General features: G+C 42.4%; 1 protein-coding gene across 8 annotated transcripts in view; it reads left to right on the plus strand.

The window, feature by feature from the left end:
- LOC111973494 (leucine-rich repeat flightless-interacting protein 2) overlaps positions 1–25,337 on the plus strand; it is a 65,566-nt gene that overhangs the window by 21,572 nt on the left and 18,657 nt on the right. For 4 of the 8 annotated variants that reach the window (XM_024000920.3, XM_024000889.2, XM_024000898.2 and 1 more), the window contains exons 3-5: positions 3,689–3,739; positions 22,375–22,512; positions 22,703–22,774. In XM_024000920.3, coding sequence (XP_023856688.1) covers positions 3,689–3,739; positions 22,375–22,512; positions 22,703–22,774 — 261 coding nt within the window. The remainder of the gene's footprint in view (positions 1–3,688; positions 3,740–22,374; positions 22,513–22,702; positions 22,775–25,337) is intronic. The other 4 variants (XM_070446824.1, XM_024000894.2, XM_024000905.2 and 1 more) reach the window with 1 other exon arrangement.

Here is a 25,337-nt window from a genome sequence, read left to right on the forward strand (position 1 = left end):
AACCGGTAGTTGAACCAGATCAGTAGGAGTATCTTGTTTGGTTTGCTTATTTGCTCACGTAGGCGTCCACCAGCTCTGGATAAGAGCGTCTGCTAAATGACTTAAATGTAAATGTAAAAAGTTTGTACAAGTAAACTGGAGGCTATTTAGAAGAGACTCTTCAAACACTTTAAGGAACCACGCATATTGAGTTCATCCGACTTCATTTGGTGATTGCAATCGCTAATGCATTTCATAATTAATTAATTAATAAGCCTGTAAAAACATTTTTGTGTAAGTTGGAAAAGCAGAATATAGATTTAAGTTGTCCAAATGGACAATTTAAAAAAATCATACAAATTACGATATCAAACAATTACTACCCACCACTGCGACCTGTATGCTCTCGTTGGCTGGTCCTCGCTACATATTCGTTGCCAAACCCACTGGCTCCAGGTCATCTATGTATTGCTAGGTAAAGCTCCGCCTTATCTCAGCTCACTGGTCACCATAGCAACACCCACCCGTAGCACGTGCTCCAGCAGGTCTATTTCACTGGTCATCCCCAAAGCCAACACCTGCTTTGGCCGCCTTTCCTTCCAGTTCCCTGCTGCCAATGACTGGAACGAATTGCAACAATCACTGAAGTTGGAGACTCACATCTCCCTCACTAACTTTAAGCATCAGCTGTCAGAGCAGCTTACTGATTGCTGCAGCTGTACACAGCCCATCTATAAATAGCCCATCCAAACAACTACCTACCTCATCCCATATTTGTTTTTGTTTTTCTGCTCTTTTGCACACCAGTATTTCTACTAGCACATCCTCATCTATCACTCCAGTGTTAATTGGTAAATTGTAATTACTTCATCACTATGGCCTATTTATAGCCTTACCTCCTTACTTCATTTGCACACACTGCATTCAGATTTTTCTATTGTGTTATTGACTGTATGTTTGTTTATCCTTTTGTGTACCTCTGTGTTGTTTTTGTCACACTGCTTTGCTTTATCTTGGCCAGTTCGCAGTTGTAAATGAGAACGTGTTCTCAACTGGCCTACCTGGTTAAATAAAGGTGAATTATTTTATTTAAAAAAATACTTAGATCAGAATTGCGTCAGTGTCCTCCGGATGCGATGTGTTGGACACTTCTCCCAATCTCAGCAGAGCTCGTGGAAGTAGAATTATTTTTAGCAATAAACTGTCTGTGTGTGGCCCTTACTCTAATTACTGTACTGTTCTCTATCCTATCCTATCCTCTATCCTATTCGGTATGTAGCTTTACATACCGAATACAGATTTCCTTTCTTTTTTCTTTTCTTTCTCTCTCGGTCTATCTATTTTCTATTCTCTTTCTGTATCCCAATGTCACTTGTTTCTTTGTTTCCCTGGTTCCTCCTCCATTACCCTGGCTGCTTCAATAGATCTTTCCGGGTTCAGAAGGAAGGCTTGTTGCTACTTGCTTTTTTAAATGTATTTCCTGTACTGTTTTTCTACTTTCATTATCATCTTGTAAAAATATGCTTGAATTTAAATGCTAAGTAGTAAAAAAAAAAAAAGGCATTCCCATATAAATGTTGGACACACCTACTCATTTCAGTGTTTTTCTTATTTTTTGTATTTTCTTCATTGTAGAATAATAGTGAAGACATCAAAACTATGAAATAACACTTATGGAATCATGTAGTAACCAAAGAAGCGTTAAACAAATCAAAATATATATTTGAGATTCTTCAAAGTAGCCACCCTTTGCCAGCTGTTGTAAACTCTTAGCATTCTCTCAACCAGCTTCACCTAGAATGCTTTTCCAACAGTCTTGAAGGAGTTCCCACATATGCTGAGCACTTGTTGGCTGCTATTCATTCACTCTGCGTTCTAACTCATCCCAAACCATCTCAATTGGGTTGAGGTTGGGTGATTGTAGAGGCCAGGTCATTTGATGCATCACTCTCTTTCTTGGTCAAATAGCCCTTACACAGCCTAGAGGTGTGTTGGGTCATTGTCCTGTTGGAAAAACAAATTTATAGTCCCATTAAGCGCAAACCAGATGGGATGGTGTATCGCTGCAGAATGCTGTGGTAGCCATGCTGGTTAAGTGTGTCTTGAATTCTAAGGAAATCACAGACGGTATCACCAGCAAAGCACCATCACACCACCACCTCCATGCTTCACGGTGGGATCCACATGCGGTGATCATCCGTTCACCTGATCTGCGTCTCACAAATACATGGTGGTTGGAACCAAAAATCTCAAATTTGGACTCATCAGTCCAATGGACAGATTTCCACCGGTCTAATGTCCATGACATGTGTTTCTTAGCTCAAGCAAGTCTTCTTCTTATCCTTTAGTAGTGGTTTCTTTGCAGCAATTAGACATGAAGGTCTGATTTCACGCGTTCTCCTCTGAACAGTTGATGTTGAGATGTCTGTTACTTGAACTCTGAAGAATTTATTTGGGCTGCAATTTTTGAGGCTAACTCTAATGAACTTATACTTTGCAGCAGAGGTAACTCTGTCTTCCTTTCCTGTGGCGGTCCTCATGAGAGCCAGCTTCATCATATCGCTTGATGGTTTTTGCGACTGCACTTTTAGAAACTTTCAAAGTTCTTGAAATGTTCCTTATTGACTGACCTTCATGTCTTAAAGTAATGATGGACTGTCGTTTCTATTTGCTTATTTGAGTTGTTCTTGCCTTTTTAATATAGACTTGCCCTATATGGTAAAAGGCAATCTTCTGTATACCACCCCTACCTTGTCACAACACAACTGATTGGCTCAAATGCATTAAGAAGGAAAGACATTCCACAAATTAACTTTTAACAAGGCATACCCGTTAATTGAAATGCATTCCAGGTGACTACCCCATGAGGCTGGTTGAGAGAATGCCAAGAGTGTGCAAAGCTGTCATCAAGGCAAAGGGTGGCTACTTTAAAGAATCTCAAATATAAAATACATTTTTCTATTTCAAATATAAAATCTATTTTGATTTAGCATTCTTTTTTTTCTTTTTTTACTACATGATTCCATATGTATTATTCATAGTTTTGATGTCTTCACTGTTATTCTACTAATGTAGAAAATAGTAAATATAAAGAAAAACCCTTGATTGAGTAGGTGTCCAAACTTTTGACTGGTACTGTAGCTAGATAATAATGAAAGTCTGAGCTGTGAGTGTCCTTCCTCCACCCTTCCTCTCCTGCTCTTTCCTCAGAAATATTATGGCTTGGAGAGCAAAGTAGACAGTGACTGGGGACACGTCACGCAATAGATGGTACAGTCGCTTCCTGGTAATGGGGGTCAATAACTATAATTAATATTTGGCAAACCTATGTATCGCTGAATGAATTAGCTGTACTAACAGTTGTGGAATAATCATTTGTTTTGATTAATGCATTATGGAAATTTACTCATTTAGAATATTCAGAACTGTTGAAAAAGAGAGAAAGAGGTCATTTGGTCACAGTCATCGTCATTTTATAGACCGAGGAGAGATCCTGTTTCAATGAACCATGTTAAACACCAAGGTTGGGGTCAATTTCGATTCAGGAAGTAAACTGAAATTCCAATCTTCTTGTTTCAAAAAATGAATTGGCATTTCAGTTTACTTCCTGAATTGACTGTTTAACCACAGGTCAATAGTAAACATTTTCTTCCAAATACAGATGTTGTACTGGGAAATAAAATCAACTCCTTGTTTGTTTCCCACACAGATCTCAGACGATGATGAGCCGACGTTGGTGGGCAGCCGAGGCAGTGCGAGGGTCAGTATCACTCAAACTCCGCCATCTTTATTTTCAAACCAATTGCACAAACTCTGACCCTGTTAGTTAAGAGACTTGAGGTAGAAATTACCCCTGACCTCAGATCCAGGATCAGATTTTCTAGTTCCACATCCTAACTGTAGCCATTAGGACAGTAAAAATAAATATCTGACCCTGGACCAGTGGTTAGGGGCAATTTCTATTAACCTGCGTAAAGAGATGTGCGTGAATGTTTCCATAGCTGCTCACAAGGGGGTTGCAAGTACAACCATCACTTGGTGCTTAAACCCTTGGTGACGATGCTTTTATGTCATTGAGCAGTCGGATCTTGATGCAATAGAGGCCTACGGAGGAGTGGTAAGAGCTAATCCTTGCATGTCATAATGGTTCTTTTGTCGGTAACATTAGTTTTTATAATTTAAACACTATTCAGAGCAAGGCAAAGCTGGAGTACCAATACACGACAGTCCTCTTAGGAGAAAATTAAGTATACCAGGATCATGCACCAATTATGCCCCGGTAGTTTTTGCTCTTAGCGACGGCAAAATAGCTTCACAGGAGACCTACAGATTGTTCGGTTGGCTCATTATTTACATGAACTCAAACCTTCCATCAGTTGAACTGCTGACGTTATAGTTACTAACCATGTGTTTTAATGTGTGTTTGGAAGATTGGATAGGTGTGCAGTGTTGGGTTCATGTGTCTGTGCGTGTCACAAACATTAGCATGGAGGACTAATTGTGTTCAGACAATGGTGTGTGTGCTCAATGGAGAAAGTTGGCACGGCTGACTAATTGACATTTGTGTTCTAAAGTTGAGTTGCATGTTCTATTACCATTTACCATCTGAACTACTAATGATTGCAACTCTGAGCCATGTGTTTCGATGCTTAGTAAGCACTTGTATTAGGAAATTTTCACACACAGTTCTAAGCTATAATTCGAATTAGTTTGATTATTTGTTACATTGTATTTTTTCCCCCATTTGGTCCAGTTGGTTTAATATTTCCAAATGTCAAACTGAAATGCCTACACAAAACAAGTCATTTGTTTATTGGAGAAAAATGATCACGTTAGATGGATTTATGATTATCAAGAAGCATAAATTGCGCGTCTCATACTTTAGATTTAATTTCGCGTTGGTCTTCCAACAATATGCGGGAGGAAACAGAGCCTTAGCCTCTCTAACTGTGATGTGATGTGACTAGCCTAGATCCCTGGTATAGCCCCCGTCTCCCCTAATCTGCATAGGATGCGCTCATAAATGTGCTGCTACTAACACAATGTTTGAGGTATGATGTTATGGTACTGCGTGCATTTCATCAAATGCTCACAGCCAGCCAATAATACTGCGCGCCTCTGAATATTTTCCTGTGTTCTCACCTGCAGCGAACCGCACTACGGTACGAATGGATTTGGATGTTGTTTTGCCTTGTTTTGTGCGCTCCCGAGTGCATATAGAGTATTCACACCAGTCCAAACTAACCGAACTAAGGGGGAAACGCACCAGAGTTTGGAAAATCCAAACCAATTTGTTGGGAAAGCCTCCTTACATTCAATTTTTTACTTAATCACAATTCTGTTTGTACACTTGTTGACCTGGATATGCTTCTTAATAAAACCTATTCGAAACAAGCCATTACACTTTGTTATTATCATGGCTTTTAATTAGTATTATTATTCAGGTTATTACTTATAAATATGAATCACCAAATTTAAGATATGCCAGGTTGGAGAGGATCTGTCACATTTTCGTATATAGGCCTACCTTGTCCTTGTCCGTTGGCTTTTGTGCATATATATATTTTTAATACAGATCCTATTTTGATGCACAAAACCAGCCCAAGCTACTGAAAATAAGCATTTTTACAAGATTAAATCATGACATGAACGTTTTGATTCTTATTAAAGAGATGGAGTCCAGAAAGGGTACTTTTAGGAGACTTTCTGATTGGACATAAAGGCGTATAGAGAGAATGAGCAAACTCGCGCTGAGGCTATAAAATAATTAATTGACAAGGAAAGTATGAAGGGCACAGCTATGCTATAGTATGAAGATGAAATTGACAATCATTCAAATAGGAACTATTATAAATTGAATGGGTGTTTAAAAAAAAACAGACTTTGTTGATTTACTGTGTGAGGTGAAAAAAAATAAATACTTTAAAGAAACCAGACACATGCTCATTGCTCACATGGAGCGTGTAAATGATAGTATGAAATAAACCAAAACTTGTTTCTCACAAGTGTAACCCGTTGTGAACTCCACGAACAACGTTTCCACTCCGAGAATGAGAACGGTAAACTGCTGTAATGGATACATACATTGTCAAAATTAATGTAACCAAATGACAGCGATTGAATGGTAAATTGCCTGTTTTACAAACGGAAGGCTACCACATGGGCATTCGTAAAAGTGCATTGCGGCCGACGCTATATATCCTAGGGTACTAACCTACGTTGCGAGGATAGGAGGGCATCAATTTGTTTTTGTCTGGCCTAGAACGGCATAGCGACCAGGACCAGGCCTGATCAGCATTGATTAGTCTATATATTAAGAAAGGATTACGTATCAAATTATACCATGCCAGGTTGGAGAGGACTGGCACATTGTCCATTATAGGCTCAGAGCCAGAACAACCTTGTCAACTGCTGTTGAATAATTAGATACATTTAAACTTTTTTTAAATACCAATTTATTTATTTACTAGCAAGCGATGAAAACGTGCATTGTGTAAAAAAGTCCACACCAAACACTTTTTGTGTCCCATAGCGCTCTACACCCTGGCCCGTCTAGTGGATTAGCAGCTCGAGCATCAAATGATGGAAAGAGGAGGAGCTGGTGAAAGTTTGGTTGACTAAGTTAGCAAAACCAATTTCTTATCGTTAGTAAAGACTTCCACTATTAGGTAAAGTTTATCTACATGAAAATAAAGTTAATATAATCCTAAAATGAATCTAGGCTTATTTAAATGGGTTTTGATGTTTTATTTTATTTTCATGATGGTCTTTAACCATCAGTTATTCAATTTCAGTCACAGCCCTAATGAGTAGTTGCTTCAGCGGACTAATGTCTTGGGAAGTTCAGTACTGAGACTTTGTAATTTCTTCAAACAATAATCTTTATTTAATATTGATTCATTATTGCAATAATGAAACCATTGACCCCACACTCTGAAGTGTGTTGCCAAGTGCTTAACCGATAATGAAAAAACATGTTATATAGGACCTAAAAATGCTTAGTCAGCCTGATTCCAACCTTCCCATAAGCCACCTTGGTCCATCTCCTGGTTATCTGCACGGGATATTGTTTTACTTCCAAACCCGGCTTAGTTTCCCAGATGCCGGGAAGACGAGATAATGAGGCATTGTTCTAAACTCTTCCAGGCTATGTCTATCTCGGGTCACACACACCACATCTTGTCTATGGAATGCCAGCTTTTAGGTTTTTATCACCAAGTCATTGTCAGCTCAAGCTATCGCTAGCAGACTAACTGCAGGAAGCTAGAGTGGAAACCCATCTCTTTACAGAAACACAGAATTAAACAGAACAGAAATGTCCTATTTAAGTATTAATCGCTAACTATTAATATTAAACAAATCAGGTAAATGTCTAACTTTTCTATCACACTACTTTGTTTGTCCCTGGCTAGTGTAATGGAGTAAATCGACTGTTAAAGAGCTGGTTAGCCTGACTGCCAACCTTCTGTTCCAACACACAGGTCGCCTCCAAAATGGCTCCCTATTCCCTTTTATAGTGCACTAGTTTGGACCAGGGCCCAGTGGGTATCATAAGTATTCACCCCCTTTGGATTTGTCCATATTTTATTGCGTTACAAAGTGGGATTGAAATGAATTTCATTGGGATAATTGTTTTGTGTCGATCTACACAAAATACTCTGTCAAAGTGGAATATTTTTTTCATTTGAATTATTAATGAAAAATAAAACCCTAATGTACAGGTAACTGCCAAAATAAAGGAAACCACAACATAAAGTGTTTTAATAGGGTGAGCCAGAACTGCTTAAATGCACCTTGGCATGGATTCTACAAGTTTCTGGGACTCTAATGGAGGGATGCGACACCATTTTCCACAAGAATTTCCATAATTTGGAGTTTTGTTGATGGTGGTGTAAAACGCTGTCTCAGGCGCCGCTCCAGAATCTCCCATGGGTGTTCTATTGGGTTTTGATCTGGTGACTGAGCCAGCCATGGCATACATCGTTTCATGCTCGTCAAACCATTCAGTGTCCACTCGTGCCCTATGTGGAAGCACCTGCTTTCAACATACTTCGTATTTCTCATTTACCCCAGTGTTTCCATTTTTTTGGCAGTTACTGGTACCTTGATTAGATAAGTATTCAATAAATGTCAGATACATATTTGGCAGCGCGTACACGTAAGTCTTAGAGCTTTGCACACTGTGACTGTGCAATATTTGCTTATTGTTCTTTTCAAATTAGTATTATTTTGTTCAAGCTCTGTCAAGGTTTTGGGGGTCATGGCTAAACCTCAATGTTCAAGTCTTGCCATTGATCTTCAAGAATATGTAGGTCAAAACTGTAACTCGGCCACTCAGAAACATTCGCTGTCTTCTTGGTAAGTAACTCCAGTGTAGATTTGGCCATGTGTTGTAGGTTATTGTCCTGCTGAAAGGTGAATTCCTCTCCTAGTGTGCTGTAAAGCAGACTGAAGCCGGTTTTCCTCTAGGATTTTTCCATCCTGTTTTCTTTTTATCCTGGAAAACCTCCCCAGTCTTTGGCGATGTCACGCATACCCATACCATGATGCAGCCACCACCATGGTTGAAAATAAGGAGGTAGTTACTCAGTGATGTGTTGCATTGGATTTGCCCCAAACATAAGGCTTTGCATTTAGGCCAAAAAGGTTATTAATTTGCTGTGTTTTGTTTTTGCAGTATTACTTTAGTGCCCTGTTGCATGCATGCATGTTTTGGAATATTTGTGTTCTGTGTATTTTTATTTTTACTCAGATGTAGGTCATTATTGTGGAGTAATTACATTGTTGATTCGTACTCAGTTTTCTCCTTTCATGGCCATTGAACTCTGTAGCTGTTTTAAAATCACCAATCACCTCATGCTGACATCCCTGAGCAGTTTCCTTCATGTCCTGCAGTTTAGAAGGACACCTGTATCTTTGTTGGGTGGTTTAATACATCATTCACAGCATAATTACAATTTTAAGAGATATTCAATGTCTGATTTGTTATCTACCAATGACTGACCTTGTAGTTGAATCTGAGCTTGAAATCCAATACTTGACTGAGGGACCTTACATAGTATGTATGGGGGACAGAGGAAAGTGGTAGTCATAAAAAAAAATTGTCACCCCCTTCTTATTTGTCCATGTGTCTTACTTTTTTCTTTTTTCTCCTGAACTGATTTAGGCTTGCATAAACAAAAGGTGTGAATACTATCACAACTGTTTAAGTTATTAGATTTTTATAAATGTAAAACAATTTTAAATGTTCTTTTCACTTTGAAATGATGAACAATTGTTTGTAGATGCAACAAAATATGAAAAAAATCCAAGATTAGTGTGCATACTTATGCCCACTGTATAGGGAATAGAGTGCCATTTGGGATTCACACCGACGCTGCACTATTTTTAGCACTGTTATCTGAATCTTCAAAGAAGATTGTTTTATGGTGAGTAATCATGGAAAATATTGTAGTGCTAAGGTTCTGGAGTAGAGTTGATATGTTGAGTGAGACATAATTCCATAAAGGGGAACGCAAGTTGTTAAAACCAAAAAAGGGATGGGTCTAGGCCCAGTTGCATCAGTTTGGGATTTTCTTGGCTTTTGCACCCGTTTGCTTGTTTGACCCAAATCATAAGGTCACATATGGCTAACATCTTGATCAGTTGTTTGGTGATGATGGGAATCAATGAGGCGATTGCAAGGTTTCTGCCTCGCATCTTGCCTTGTTGCACATGTGTTCTTTCTGTGACATCTGGTACAGTATATCAGTAATCTCTGTGCGTGTGTGGCATGGGTAGCTAACAGGCCGATAGCTTTCCCGATGGGCGGAGAGAGCTCCCGACACACACCTTTACCCTCCTGTCCTATCTTCCTCTCCTCCACTCCCCTTTCCCAGGGCTGCTCCTCCCTTTCCTGGGTGAAGGACAAGAAGTCCAAGAAAAAGACAAATACAAAGATCGTGACACGTGAAGTCGAACGCCTCTGATCTTAATGAATAGCCCAAATAGATTTTTTCTCTCGGTATTCTTGCTTATTTGCGTGGCTTCTGTCCCTTACAGAGCAACAGTTATGACAATGGGCACAGTGCTATATCCTGTCTGGTTAGTAGTGTCTTTTAACCTGTAGTAAATGGCTAGTCTCCAGCAGGGTAAATGGATGGATGCCAATGGGTAAAAGTTGACTTCAGTTGGAACAAGTTAAATGGTCAGAAATGTGTGTGTTCAGTGCGCATGTTTTATAAGGGAGTTTCAGGATAGTGAGGTTTCCATGCCACCTAATTCCATACTGTTTTTTTCCCGTATTCCTTATTTCATCAGTCCACTGTTTTAAAAGGTCATTATTGACCACATTGAACTATTCAAAGATAGTTTCTTGACTGTTCCTTTTGTAACCAGTGAGGGAAGTTATGTTTATGATTTCGCAGATAGAAGGGTGCAAGTTTACATGGTGTGCTCACTTTGCTGTAGTTAGGTGCCCTGTAGTTCATTAGGCTTTCTCCGTCTCTCCTCTTCACCCACTCTCAGAGCTCCAGACTCCGTGATGAGCACAAGCACAAGCTTTCTAACATCCGGCGCCGGAAAGAGATGGCCGCCTCGCTTCGCGTTCCTTGGAAAATATGCAGTATTTTGCTTTTTTATGTGTTATTTCTTACATCGGTACCCCAGGTAATCTTAGGTTTCATTACATACAGTCGGGAGGAACTACTGAAAATACGATTAACGTCAACTCATCATCGTTCCTACCAGGAATATGACTTTCCCGAAACGGATCCAGTGTTTTGCCTTCCACCCAATACAATGGATCTGATCCCAGCCGGCGACCCTGTGCGACGCCGTAAAAGGGGCAAACGAGGCGGTCTCGTGGTCAGGCTTCGGAGACGGGCACATCGCGCTCCACTCCCTAGCATACTACTCGCCAATGTCCAGTCTCTTGACAATAAGTTGATAAATCCGAGCACGGGTAGCATTCCAGAGAGACATCAGGGATTGCAACGTGCTCTGCTTCACGAAACATGGCTAACTCAAGAGACGCTAACGGAGTCGGTGCAGCCAGCTGGTTTCTTCATGCATCGCGCCGACAGAAACAAACATCTTTCTGGTAAGAAGAGGGCGGGGGGGTATGCCTTATGATTAACGAGACGTGGTGTGATCATCATAACAACACACAGGAACTCAAGTCATTCTGTTCACCTGATCTAGAACTCCTCACAATCAAATGTCGACCGCATTATCTACCAAGGGAATTCTCTTCAATCATAATCACAGCCGTATATATTCCCCCCCAAGCAGACACATCGATGGCCCTGAACGAACTTTATCTGACTCTTTGTAAACTGGAAACCACACACCCTGAGGCTGCATTCATCGTAGCTGGGGATTTTAACAAGGCTAATCTAAAAACAAAACTCCCTAAATTCTATCAGCATATCGATTGTGCTACCAGGGCTGGGAAAACCCTAGATCATTGTTATACTAATTTCCGCGACGCATATAAGGCCCTCCCCCGCCCCCTTTCGGAAAAGCTGACCACGACTCCATTTTGTTGATTCCAGCCTACAAACAGAAACTAAAACAACAAGCTCCCGCGCTCAGGTCTGTTCACGCTGGTCCGACCAATCTGAATCCACGCTTCAAGACTGCTTCGATCACGCGGATTGGAATATGTTCCGCATTGCGTCCAACAACATATTGACAAATATGCTGATTCGGTGAGCAGTTCATTAGGAAGTGCATTGACGATGTCGTACCCACAGCAACGATTAAAACATTCCCAAACCAGGAACCGTGGATTGACGGCAGCATTCACGTGAAACTGAAAGCACGAACCACTGCTTTTAACCAGGGCAAGGTGACCGGAAGCATGACCGAATACAAACAGTGTAGCTATTCTCTCCGCAAGGCAATCAAACAGGCTAAGTCCCAGTACAGAGACAAAATCGAGTCGCAATTCAACAGCTCAGACACAAGAGGTATGTGGCAGGGTCTACAGTCAATCACGGATTACAAAAAGAAAACCAGCCCCGTCGCGGACCAGGATGTCTTGCCCCAGACAGGCTGAACAACTTTTTTGCCCGCTTTGAGGACAATACAGTGCCACTGACACGGCCCCCTACCAAAACCTGCGGGCTCTCCTTCACTGCAGCCGAGGTGAGTAAAACATTTAAACGTGTTAACCCTCGCAAGGCTGCAGGCCCAGACGGCATTCCCAGCCGCGTCCTCAGAGCATGCGCAGACCAGCTGGCTGGTGTGTTTACGGACATATTCAATCAATCCTTATCCCAGTCTGCTGTTCCCACATGCTTCAAGAGGGCCACCATTGTTCCTGTTCCCAAGAAAGCTAAGGTAACTGAGCTAAACGACTACCGCCCCGTAGCACTCACTTCCGTCATCATGAAGTGCTTTGAGAGACTAGTCAAGGCCATATCACCTCCACCCTACCGGACACCCTAGACCCACTCCAATTTGCTTACCGACCCAATAGGTCCACAGACGACGCAATCGCAACCACACTGCATACTGCCCTAACCCATCTGGACAAGAGGAATACCCATGTGAGAATGCTGCTATCGATTACAGCTCAGCATTTAACACCATAGTACCCTCCAAACTCGTCATCAAGCTCGAGACCCTGGGTCTCGACCCGCCCTGTGCAACTGGTCCTGGACTTCCTGACGGGCCGCCCCAGGTGGTGAGGGTAGGTAACAACATCTCCACCCCGCTGATCCTCAACACTGGGGCCCCACAAGGGTGCGTTCTGAGCCCTCTCCTGTACTCCCTGTTCACCACGACTGCGTGGCCATGCACGCCTCCAACTCAATCATCAAGTTTGCGGATGACACTCAGTGGTAGGCTTGATTACCAACAACGACGAGACGGCCTACAGGGAGGAGGTGAGGGCCCTCGGAGTGTGGTGTCAGGAAAATAACCTCACACTCAACGTCAACAAAACAAAGGAGATGATTGTGGACTTCAGGAAACAGCAGAGGAGCACCCCCCTATCCACATCGACGGGTCAGTAGTGGAGAAGGTGGAAAGTTTTAAGTTCCTCGGTGTACACATCACGGACAAATTGAATTGGTCCACCCACACAGACACGTTGTGAAGAAGGCGCAGCAGCGCCTCTTCAACCTCAGGAGGCTGAAGAAATTCGGCTTGTCACCAAAAGCACTCACAAACTTCTACAGATGCACAATCGAGAGCATCCTGTCGGGCTGTATCACCGCCTGGTACGGCAACTGCTCCGCCCACAACCGTAAGGCTCTCCAGAGGGTAGTGAGGTCTGCAGAACGCACCACCGGGGCAAACTACCTGCCCTCCAGGACACCTACACCACCGATGTCACAGGAAGGCCATAAAGATCATCAAGACAACAACCACCCAAGCCACTGCCTGTTCACCCCGCTATCTCCAGAAGGCGAGTCAGTACAGGTGCATCAAAGCAGGGACCGAGGACTGAAAAACAGCTTCTATCTCAAGGCCATCAGACTGTTAAACAGCCACCACTAACATTTAGCGGCCGCTGCCAACATACTGACTCAACTCCAGCCACTTTAAAAATGGGAATTGATGGAAATTATGTAAAAATGTACCACTAGCCACTTTAAACAATGCCACTTAATATAATGTTTACATACCCTACATTACCCATCTCATATGTATATACTGTACTCTATATCATCTACTGCATCTTGCCATCTTTATGTAATACATGTACCACTAGCCACTTTAAACTATGCCACTTTATGTTTACATACCCTACAGTACTCATCTCATATGTATATACCGTACTCTATACCATCTACTGCATCTTGCCATGCCGTTCTGTACCACCACTCATTCATATATCTTTATGTACATATTCTTTATCCCTTACACTTGTGTGTTGTATAAGGTAGTAGTTGTGGAATTGTTAGGTTAGATTAACTTGTTGGTATTACTGCATTGTCGGAACTAYAAGCACAAGCATTTCGCTACACTCGCATTAACATCTGCTAACCATGTGTATGTGACTAATAAAATTTGATTTGATTTGAAGCAGGGTCTCACTCCTCCAGACTAGACCTGCAGCTGGTGGGTTCCCTCTTTCCCTCTCCCTATTTCTTTCTTTTATAGTTCTGGTAAAAGCCCTACTGCCTTCATTTATTCTGCCAATAAAGAACCATTTGAATTCAAATGTATTGATCTGAAGATGGTTAACTCTGCATCGTCCGCTTTCTAAGGAAATGAATTGTGGCAAATGTGGCCTGTTTGATAGCAGTGTTTTCTTAAATGTTGTAGACATCAGGGTTTAATTCTCTCGCTCTCCCCTCCTCACCCACTCTCAGAGCTCCAGACTCAGTGATGTGAGCATTAGCAGTCTCTCACTTCTCCAGACTAGGCCTGCAGCCGGTGGGTGTCGTGTAAATGACTGTGCATTAATACTTTGGTGTTACCCACAGATGCTGGATCTCACTTCTGACCCCGATTGCATTGTGCGATATGTGCGTCTTACGTAACGCTCGCGCCTTCCTCTTCTCTCTTTCTCAGCACGGCTTGTCCACTAACCGTCAGAGTTGATATCTGCAAGTCTGACTCCTCTCACTCACTGTGTTTTTCTTCCAGTTAATCTGTGTTTTTTTGTTCTTTTCTCGTGTTTGTTTAGCGCTCTCTTTAGAGTAGCCACCTTTAGCTATAAATGGATATGTTCTCTTGTTCAGCATTTATGCCAGACGCGTTTGACATGATTATGACTTAGTATGACTCGGCGTGGTTTCATTCATCATTATTAAAAGTTTAGAAAGAAACTGTGAGCTGTGTGTGAAGTTACGGCTGCAGAAATAATGCTAATGGAGTACAGCTCAGGATTTGAATGATTTATTTAATACAGTCATTTTTTCTCATCTTCATCAAGGGTGTCAATCATTTCAGACTCCACTGTATATTGCGATGTCGGCTAGGAGGATGTTTCCACCTACTTTTGTAGTATTGAATGGGATTGTCATTGGCCAACACATTTCGACGTAGGTTTCCTAGTCATTTCGGTTTCCTCTCTCTTTCTGTGTTGCGTTTTATCTTTCAATCCCACCCCCTCTGCCTCTTTCTCTAATTGTAGGCATCCTATACTTCCTCTGACCTTTACAACAAAAATGGTCTGTCCTCTCCTAGACAACAGCTTTCTTCCTACAATGGCTACGAGGTCTGTTCACACACACACACGACACACACACTTCGAAGTTGTATGTGAAGACAAAATTACATCTTTCCTGAGGTGTGAACTCCCAGAACTGCTCCTAGATCGGTTTGTGCTGTTTTGCCAATATGTTTGGTGTGACCATGACCGTAGGAGTTGACAAGGCGGCATACAGATCTGGGACCAGGCTAGATGACATGGTCTTAATGTTACCCAGGCACTGACTACAATGTCTTTTGAATACATGTTGTGACATGTATTCTTACTCCCTCCCTACTGTACCAACATATTTAGTAATCTGGGCTACTCTGCCAGATCTACTACCGGCGCCATCACAGGGTTTGTGAAGGTATTCATTAATCTGACCTTTGACCCCACCCAATATGATACTGTACGGTGCTTTCGGGAAGTATTCAGACCTTGAGTTTTTGCACATTTTATGTCACAGCCTTATTTTAAAATGGATTGAATAGTTTTTTTCCCACCTCATTCATCTACACACAATACCCCATAATGACAAAGTAAAAACAGGTTTTAAGAAATGTTTGCAATTACAGCCTCGTGTCATCTTCATATGACGCTATAAGCTTGACACACCTGTATTTTGGGAGTTTCTCCCATTTGTTCTCTGCAGATCCTCTCAAGCTCTGTCAGGTTGGATGGGGAGTGAAGCTGCACCGCTAGTTTAAGGTCTCTCCAGAGACGTTCGATCAGGTCCGGGCTCTGGCTGGACCACTCAAGGACATTCAGAGACTTGTCCCGAAGCCACTCTTGTGTTGACTTGGCTGTGTGCTTAGGTTGTTGTCCTGTTGGAAGGTGAACCTTTGCCCCAGTCTGAGGTCCTGAGCACTCTGGAGCAGGTTTTCATCAAGGTTCTCTCTGTACTTTGCTCTGTTCATCCTTCCCTTAATCCTGACTATTCTCCCAGTCTCTGACGCTGAAAAACATCCCCAAAGCATGATGCTGCCTCCACCATGATTCACCGTAGGGATGGTGCCAGGTTTCATCCAGACGTGACGCTTGGCATTCAATCTTGGTTCCATCATACCAGAGTCTTGTTTCTCATGGTCTGAGAGTCCATTAGGTGCCTTTTGGCAAGCTCCAGGTGGGCTGTCGAGCCTTTTACTGAGTGGCTTTCATCTGGACACTACCATAAAGGCCTGATTGGTGGAGTGCTGCAGAGATGGTTGTCCTTCTGGAAGGTTCTTCCATCTCCACAGAGGAACTCTGCAGCTCTGTCAAAGTGACCATCGGATTCTTGGTCACCTCCCTGACCAAGGCCCTTCTCCCCCGATTGCTCAGTTTTGTCGGGCGGCCAGCTCTAGGAAGTCTTAGTAGTTCCAAACTTATTCCATTTTTAAAATGATGGAGGCCACTGTGTTCTTGGGGACCTCGAATGCTGCAGACACTTTTTGCACCCTTCCACAGATCTGTGCCTCAACACAATCATGTCTTGGCGCTCTACGGAAAATTCCTTCGACCTCGTGGCTTGGTTTTTGCTCTGACATGCACTGTCAACTATGGGACTTTAAATAGAGGCATCCTATACTGTGTGCCTTTCCAAATCATGTTCAATTAATTGAATTTACCACAGGTGGACTCCAAGTTGTAGTAACATCTCAAGGATGATCAATGTAAACAGGATGCACCTGAGCTCAATTTCGAGTCTCATAGCAAAGGGTCTGAGTACTTATGTTACTATAATATTTATTTAAAAAAATTCTAAATTTGCAGACATGTCTAAACCTGTTTTCATTTTGTCATTATGGAGATTGTTTTATTTAATCCATTTTAGAATAAGGCTGTAACGTAAAAACATTTGGAAAAAGTCAAGGGGTCTGAATACTTTCCGAATGCACTGTATATGCCAGCTGTAACACACACTTTTCCTACAGTCAACTAAATAACATTTCAACATGAGCTCTTAAAAATAAGCCACTCTGTGGTAAACAAGAAGTTCCGATCGAACTTACTGTACAGCAGCAATCACTTCACTTTTGGTTGTTCCTATTTTATTGGAGAAGTAACTGCACTGGAGAAAATCGGCTATGATTGTCACTGTGTCATGTAGACTAGCAAGCATGATCAGAGAGCACTGCCTCGAAAAATGTAATGGTGTGTGTGTGTGTGTTTGACATCCGATCCCACCCCTGCAGGGCTCTTTATATGAGGACAGTGCACAGTGGGTCTCGAAGGGTCATCCGCTCCAGTTCTCGTGTAAGACTCCCATTGTGTAACAGAATTGCGCAGAGACTCCGATTTTTCACTTAAAATGTATGCCAAACAAAACCCATTGATTTCAAAGTTTAACAAACCATACAACTCTAAGGACTACCGTTCACAATTTACACTGGACATTTCACAAAACACATTTAATGGAAGAAATGTGCAGATGCAAAGTTTGGTAACTGAATTTTTTTGCAAAAACTCCCTCTTTTTTTTGTGTCCACGTTTAACCAAAAACTCTATAATATCTGCTCCGAATTAAGATTCAACTATGTCTTCTGAAATAATGGGGTGTCACTGTGACATGACACATTGACAAAATTGAACTACAGTAAGTGAATTGGATTTACACTAGTTAACGGAATTGCGGTAATGGAATTTCATCATGGGTCCCTGATCTGTACTACACATAAATGCATAATTATGGATATGAATGTCATTCTCTTCATGGTGATGTGTCATAAATAGGTACACAAAGGTAGAAATATGTAATATCCTCCTTTGCATATTTGGGTATTATTCTACACACCAGCTATTATTTTAATGAGCTCTGCCCCCAAACAAGACCAAATTTCGTTGGACCGGACCAAATCTGAACCAATCATTGAAGTCTTTTTCACTAGTTTGGACATCAAAGTATAGCAAAGTACAGCTACAGAAGAGTAGAGTACATTTATTGTACTGAACTCTACTGTGCTGAACTATACTCAAAGAAAAGTAGAGGTGCTGTCCAAACCCGACTGTGGTTTGTGACGACTACTATGATTTCCCATTGTAGCCAATTCCATTGCAAAAATTCCATTCAGATTTTTGGGAAATGCCGTTACTGATTTTGGTAACGGAATTTCTAGTTTTAATAACTTCATTGATATCAGTAAACACATTAACTAATTGATAGATCTATATTTACTTGTTACTTCTGTGAACTTTCATTATCTTCTCTCTCATGAGGAAGAGAGGTTTGAAAACATCTTAAAGATATGTTGGTTTTTGGTAATGGATTCTCAAGGCAATGTTTCTTAAGTTATCTATTAGTTAGGGCTGTGACAGTAATTGAATAACCGACGGTTATGGATGAACACCGTCATGAAAATAAAATGACTGTCGAAACTGTTTAAATAGGGCAATTCTTTTAGTTTTTTACTTTATTTTCATGTAGATGGACTTTACCTAATAACGGGAGTGTTTACTAATGATTATAAGCAATTGTCTAAACTTTCTACAGCTCCTCCTCTTTCCAACTGTCTTTTGATGCACAAGCAGCTAATCCGCTAGGGGGTGCAGACCGCTATAGGCTATGGCACTATAGTAAAAAAAGAAATTGGTGTAGACTTTCTTTTATACAATGCACATTTTCATCACTTGCTAGTAAATAAATAAATCGGTCTTTTAAAGTTTGGATGTATCTGACTTCATTAATTATTCAACAGCAGTAGACAAGCTTGTTCTGGCTCTGAGCCTAAAATGTGCTAATTTTGTCGCAAATGAACAATGCGCCAATCCTCTCCAACCTGGCATGGTATAATTTGATACGGAATCTTTTCTTCATTTCTAGACTCATCAACGGTGATCAGGCTCGGTCCTGGCTGATATGCTGCCCTAAGCGAGACCAAAAAAAATGCCGCCTTCCTATCCCTGCCACGTAGAATAGTAGTAGCCTAGGCCAGGGAGTCTGAACATCAGACAGGATGTCGTTGTCTCTCTCAATCTGTGCAATGGCTACTGCTATAGGTTTCAGGGTGCTTACCACTCTCTCCCAAAATACATCATCCAGGAGGATCCTCTTGATGGGCCTATCCATATTGGCAGACTGTGATATGGCCATATCTTGGGGAGACTCCTTCCCCTCCAGGAGACTGTCAAACATGATGACAACACCACCCCAACGGGTGTTTCTGGGCAGCTTCAATGTGGTGCTCTTATTCTTCTCATTTTGCTTGGTGATGTAGATTCCTGCTATAACTTGATGACCCTTCACATACCTAACCATTTCCTTGGTGCTCTTGTAGAGTGTATCCATTGTTTTCAGTGCCATGATGTCCTTGAGGAGCATATTCAATGCATGAGCAGCACAGCCAATGGGTATGATGTGAGTGGTAGCACTCCTCCACTTTAGACCAAGCAGCTTTCATGTTCGCAACATTCTGTCACCAGTGCAAATACCTTGCGTGGTCCAAGGTCATTGACTGCCTTCAGCTCATCTGCAATGTAGAGACCAGTGTGTCTGTTGTCCTTGTGTCTGTGCCGGGAAGTTTACCTGAAAGTTTCCGTCCCTTTGCAGCCCTGCTAGCACTACACAGCTGATTCAAATAACCAACTCCTCAAGTTTAGATTATTTGAATCAACCTCGCACAATCTGTCTCAATTTTCTCAAGACTTAAATCCTTCTTTAACCTGTCTCCTCCCCTTCATCTACACTGATTTTAAAGTGGATTTAACTAGCAATATCAATAAGGGATCATCGCTTTCACTTGGATTCACCTGGCCAGTTTCTCATGGAGAGAGCAGGTGTTCTATACTCGGTGTATGTCCTTTCAGAAAGTTTCCTAAAGAAGCCTGTCTGGTCTCCATCTCTTTAATAAGAATCAAATGCTCCTGTCACAATTTAGTCTTGTAAAGGGCCTATTTTCAGTAGCTTGGTCTACATTATTTCTCTCCTTACCATATCCTCTCTTTGAGAGCATATGCCAATGTCCATTGAATGACCGCAGCAGCAGGGTTTGTGACGTTATGCGTGCACGTGTGTGTGTGTGTGCGTGCACATTGATGCTGGTGGGTGAGGGTGCCATCCCCAGCCTTCAGAGTACAGTAGTTATCGCTGCACCAGGTCCAGGGCGTCCTCCAAAGCAAGCTCAGTCCATGCCAGCCCAGTGGAGAGCACCCCTCAGTCACACTGTCCAACCATGGAACCTTATTAGCGTGACACGACCATTTAACGAGCATAATCAGACTGACGAATTTTAGTGGACTAGTCATATTGTCTTGAGTTAAAGTAAGCCTTCATAGTTGTACTTCATGTTTTTTTCAGTGAAGTTTTTTTTATTCATGGTGATATAAGACTTGAATGGTTTATGCATTTTCTGTCATTTTAAAATTTATATATTTTTTATTTGACCTTTTATTTAACTAGGCAAGTCAGTTAAGAACAAATTCTTATTTTCAATGACGGCCTAGGAACAGTGGGTTAACTGCCTTGTTCAGAGGCAGAACGACAGATTTTTACCTTGTCAGCTCGGAGATTCGATCTAGCAACCTTTAGGTTACTAGTCCAACACTCTAACCACATATCTCCTAAAGTCTTTGTCCATTGCAATTTCAATTATGTCTATGGCGTTCACAATTTGGCTCCTGATTTGCTTGTTCTGTCAATAAGGAATTAATTGATAATTGGAAGGGCAACAGTCGTCAATTGAGGCCATATTTCACAATAACCACCATCTCGATGGTCTTCGGTTAATTTGGTAGTGATGATTGGCAAAGCATTACAGGGTGCTGCTGCATCATGCCAAAATAAATCTCAGCGATTGCCCTGTGTTTTTGTGAGTGGGTTTTGTTTGACACAACAGGGCCAGAAGTAGATGAATGTATAACTGGCATCTTTCAGATGGCAATTATAATTGTTACAGAGAAAGTGATGTCTGCTACCCAATTCAGCCTTTTGCTGTAACTCGTATTGCGTTTAGAGGTTGCCCAGAAAAGCAACTTGTTTGAATTGTCAACTCGGGGCAAATATTCTATTAACCAGTGGCAAGAATATGAAGACTAGTTGAAGTCTGGTACGCTGGGTCATCCTACCTTTTACATATCATCCAACTTTCAATTATTTCTTTACAGGAATCCATTTTCATGTGGGCTACTGTGTATACTGTCTGGGATGCTCATTACTCTATACAGCTGTAGGCTGATCCTTGTTCCTAGAGTCCGTTTGACACATTCTCAGTTTAGCCATTTATTGTGTGTTCATTCATACATGTGTTTTGGTTGGAAAGAGGCAATAGACACGTGTATTTGGCTATATAGAGAGCTCTGTGTTTATGTGCATGTGAGAAAGTGACCTCCCTGAAATATACCTTGTGGCATTGCGCCCTCTGGTGGGCCCCTATGATGACTGCAGCTTCCTGCACGGCCACCGGCAGTAGCCTGCCCAGAGACCTGGGTCACATGACCATCCACGATTTATTCGATGTGAGTGGGGCGGCACTGCCTTCCCAGAGTCATGGCAGTGTGGTCTCAACTCTCACAGAGAGACTTGTCTGCTTTCGTGTGGAGTTGGAGGGTAGACCTAGAGAGAGTAACTGCTGTCTGACTTGGATTGATCCTGGATTGTATGGTCATTGTCAAGATGGGAAAGAGGAGACTAACCTTAGAAAGTGCTTTTAGACCTAATGAGATGTCAACACTGGCACTAGTTAATAAAAAAATATCAATTGCAAGGATATAGCATGCAGGTGGATGGTGTGTTGTTGATTAAACAAATTAGTGTTGTAGAATGGGACTAACACTATGGTGTGTCGTGGACTAGAACTACTTTTGACTCAACTATTTTCCAAGAACTCCTGTAACCAGTATTGATGCTGAGTTGATAGGCATGGTAGGTGAACAATATGACTAACATAGCATGTCTAATACTAAGGACAGTTTTGCTATTCCATATGTAGTCATATGTCAGTTGTTGTGACAGATATGAACAATGCAAGGCACTGAAGTTCACAGACCAGTCTGACAATTAGGCGTGCGCACTTAACTTACCCAGCAATTGTTGTTGCAACAGCATTTAAACTGCTGCTGGTTTATGATTGGATAGAAAGACTGCTGACTGTCCCCAAAGCTTTGGAGGGATAATGTGATTGGCCGAAGTGGAGAAAGGTGAAGATGTGATGGTGAAATTGAGTGCAGACTTGTGGCGGAAGAGTCAGTGTTTTTTCCCCCCTCCATTCCTTATGAATCCATGGCACTTTGGCCCTTTTTAAAGGCATGATGTGGCCCCTATTATATCAGTATGTCCCCTTTGTTCCCAGGTGGAGGACAGAGATTTCCTGGAAAAGGGATCTCAATCCGCTTCCACCCTCGCTTCACTCAGCGGGTCTTCCTCCAGGAGAGGAAGTGGCGAATCGTCGATCACTGGCGACACAGACACCTCCATACTAGAGATCAAGGTAAGAAAGCCATGGGTGTTCTAGCACCCTCTTCCATCACGTCCAATCGTTAAGAGCCCATCCCTGTGCAACGCACACTGCTCTGCAGATGTCATTCTCTACCTGTCGCTGTGCTCATCACTTCATCTATCGACCCTGTCGCAGCATTCGTCTGTCTCTTTCCTCACCACTTCCATGCTCTTCACCCCAGGAGATTCATGAGCTGAAGGATCAGCTCCAAGATGTGGAGTCAAAGTACATGCAGAGCCTCAAAGAAGTCGAGGTACACTACTTGACTGACCCACCCCAATGTAAACCAGCCTGCGTCCCTGTTAATGTTCATATGGGTTTAGTCTTCCCTTCGTAAGCTTTTGAGATGACCAATGATACTACTTTTAGCCCATAATAATTTTGGACCTCAGAATTAACCAATGGTAGGTTTAGACTTTTGTGTTAAAGTTGAGAGCCTCCTATTAAGCAATGATTAGTCCTAGCGACTGTTTAATTAATGTTTTAGACTTATTTTCTTACCTATCCCATTTCAACTACAGATAGTTTTAGACTCCTACCTTGCTATTAAATGGTTGCCTGAGGCTGGGACCCTCTAATTGTAATAGATGCTCTGTGATTTCTGTCTAGTGATGTTGAAAGTCCAGATCAGCAGGATATTTGGCTGTATTAAAACTTGCGGCAAGTGCCAAATGTATAGTGTTCTTGTCAGGCTAGATGGCTTGCCTATCTTTTCCCATAAATTTTTCAGCTTCCTTTCAAATCAGTCAACACGTTATGCCGTCCTGATGTCAAATTCAATAACATTTAGCAGATGCTCTTATCCAGACTAAAATCACATCAAATGTTATTAGTCACATGTGCCGAATACAACAGTTGTAGACCTTACAGTGAAATGCTTACTTATGAGCCTAACCAACAGTGCCGTTTAAAAAAAATATGGATAATAAGAGATAAAAGTAAGAAGTAATTAAAGAGCAGCAGTAAAAAATAACTATATATATATATATATATATACACACCCACAGGAGGGTGTCGGTACAGAGTCAATGTGCGGCGGCACCGGTTAGTTGAGGTAGTATGTACATATAGGTAAAGTTAAAGTGACTATGCATAGATGACAACAGTGATGTGGAGGGGGGGGGGAATGCAGTCATGAGTGAACAGGGAGTACAGAAGGGGGCTTAGCACGCACCCATGAGGGGCCCCTGTGTTGAGGATCAGTGTGGCGGATGTGTTGTTACCTACAGTTAGTGCATTCATCTTATGTGGATGTCCCACCTATCCATCTTATCACAGGCATAGAAAGTAAATGTAGATATCAGTAGAGTTGGAGCTCGAAGCGGGGGGGTTATTTACAGTACTGTTGGAACAGGTAGAGATTCAGATGTTTTCAGAAGATGGAGAGGGACACTGCTGTCCTAGCTTCAGGCGGAAGCTGTTTCAACCATTGGGGTACCAGGACAGAGAAGAGCTTTGGCTGAGTGGGAGCTGGGAGGGCCAAGAGGCCTGAGATAGTGGAATGGAGTGCTCGGGTTGGGGTATAGGGTTTGAGCATAGCCTGAAGTTAGGGAGGGGCAGTTCCGTAGGTAAGCACCATGGTCTTGTAGTGGATGCGAGCTTTGACTGGAAGCCAGTGGAGTGTGCGGAGGAGCAGGGTAACATGAGAGAACTTGGGAAGGTTGAAAACCAGGCTGCATTCTGGATAGGTTGCAGGTGTTTGATGGCACAAGCGGAGAACCCAGCCAACAGTGAGTTGCAGTAGTCCAGACGGGAGAGGACAAGTGTCTGGATTACGACCTGCACCACTTCCTGTGTGAGGTAGGGTCGTACTCTACAGATGTTGTAGAGCATGAACCTGCAGGGGTGGGTTACTGTTTTGATGTTTGCAGAGAACGACAGGGTGTTGTCCAGGTTTACTCCAAGGCTCTATGCACTCTGGGAGGGTGACACTGTGGAGTTGTCAACTGTGATGGAGAGGTCTTTGAGTGGGCAGGCCTTGCCCGGGAGGAAAAGCAGTTCCGTCTTGTCGAGGGTGAGGTGGTGGGCCGACATGCAAATTGAGATTTCTGCCAGGCACGCAGAGATGCGTGACGCCACCAGGGTGTCAGAAGAAGAAAAGTAGAGTGTCATACGCATATCAATGATAGGAGAGACCATGTGAGGATATGACAGAGCTGAATGACTTGGTGTATAGAGAGAAGAGGAGAGGGCCTAGAACCGAGCCCTGAGGGACCCCAGTAGTGAGAGTGGTGCAGACACAGATCCTCTCCATGACAATCCAAGAGTGTGCATAGCCTAAAACGTCCAGCTCTGAGAGGGTGGAGAGGAGGATCTGATGGTTCACGTGTCGAAGGCAGTGGCTAGATCTAGTAGGATGAGAGCAGAGGAGAGAGTCAGCTTTGCCTGTGCGGAGAGCCTCCGTGACACAGAAGAGCAGTCTCGGTTGAGTGACCCATCTTTAAGCCTGACTGGTTAGGTTAAAGAAGATATTTCTGAGAGAGATGATGCAAAAGTTAATCAGAGACAGCACGCTCATTGTTTTGGAAAGAAAAGAAGGGATACAGATCTATAGTGTTTGACGTCAGATGAGTCGAGTGTTGGTTTCTTGAGGAGGGGAGCAACTCGGGCCGTTTTGCCAGTAATCAGGGATGAGTTGATGAGGGAAGTGAGGAATGGGAGAAGGTCTCCAGAGATGGATTGGAGAAGGGAGGAGGGGGTCGAGCGGGCAAGTTGTCGGGCGGCCAGACCTCACTAGTCACAGGATGTCATCTGGAGAGAAAGGGGAGAAAAGTCGAGGTATAGCGGAATTTCTGTGTGAGTGAGACCAGTGGGCT

The sequence above is a fragment of the Salvelinus sp. IW2-2015 genome, linkage group LG2 (assembly GCF_002910315.2).
Source record: "Salvelinus sp. IW2-2015 linkage group LG2, ASM291031v2, whole genome shotgun sequence".
NCBI classification, from domain to species: Eukaryota; Metazoa; Chordata; class Actinopteri; order Salmoniformes; family Salmonidae; genus Salvelinus; species Salvelinus sp. IW2-2015.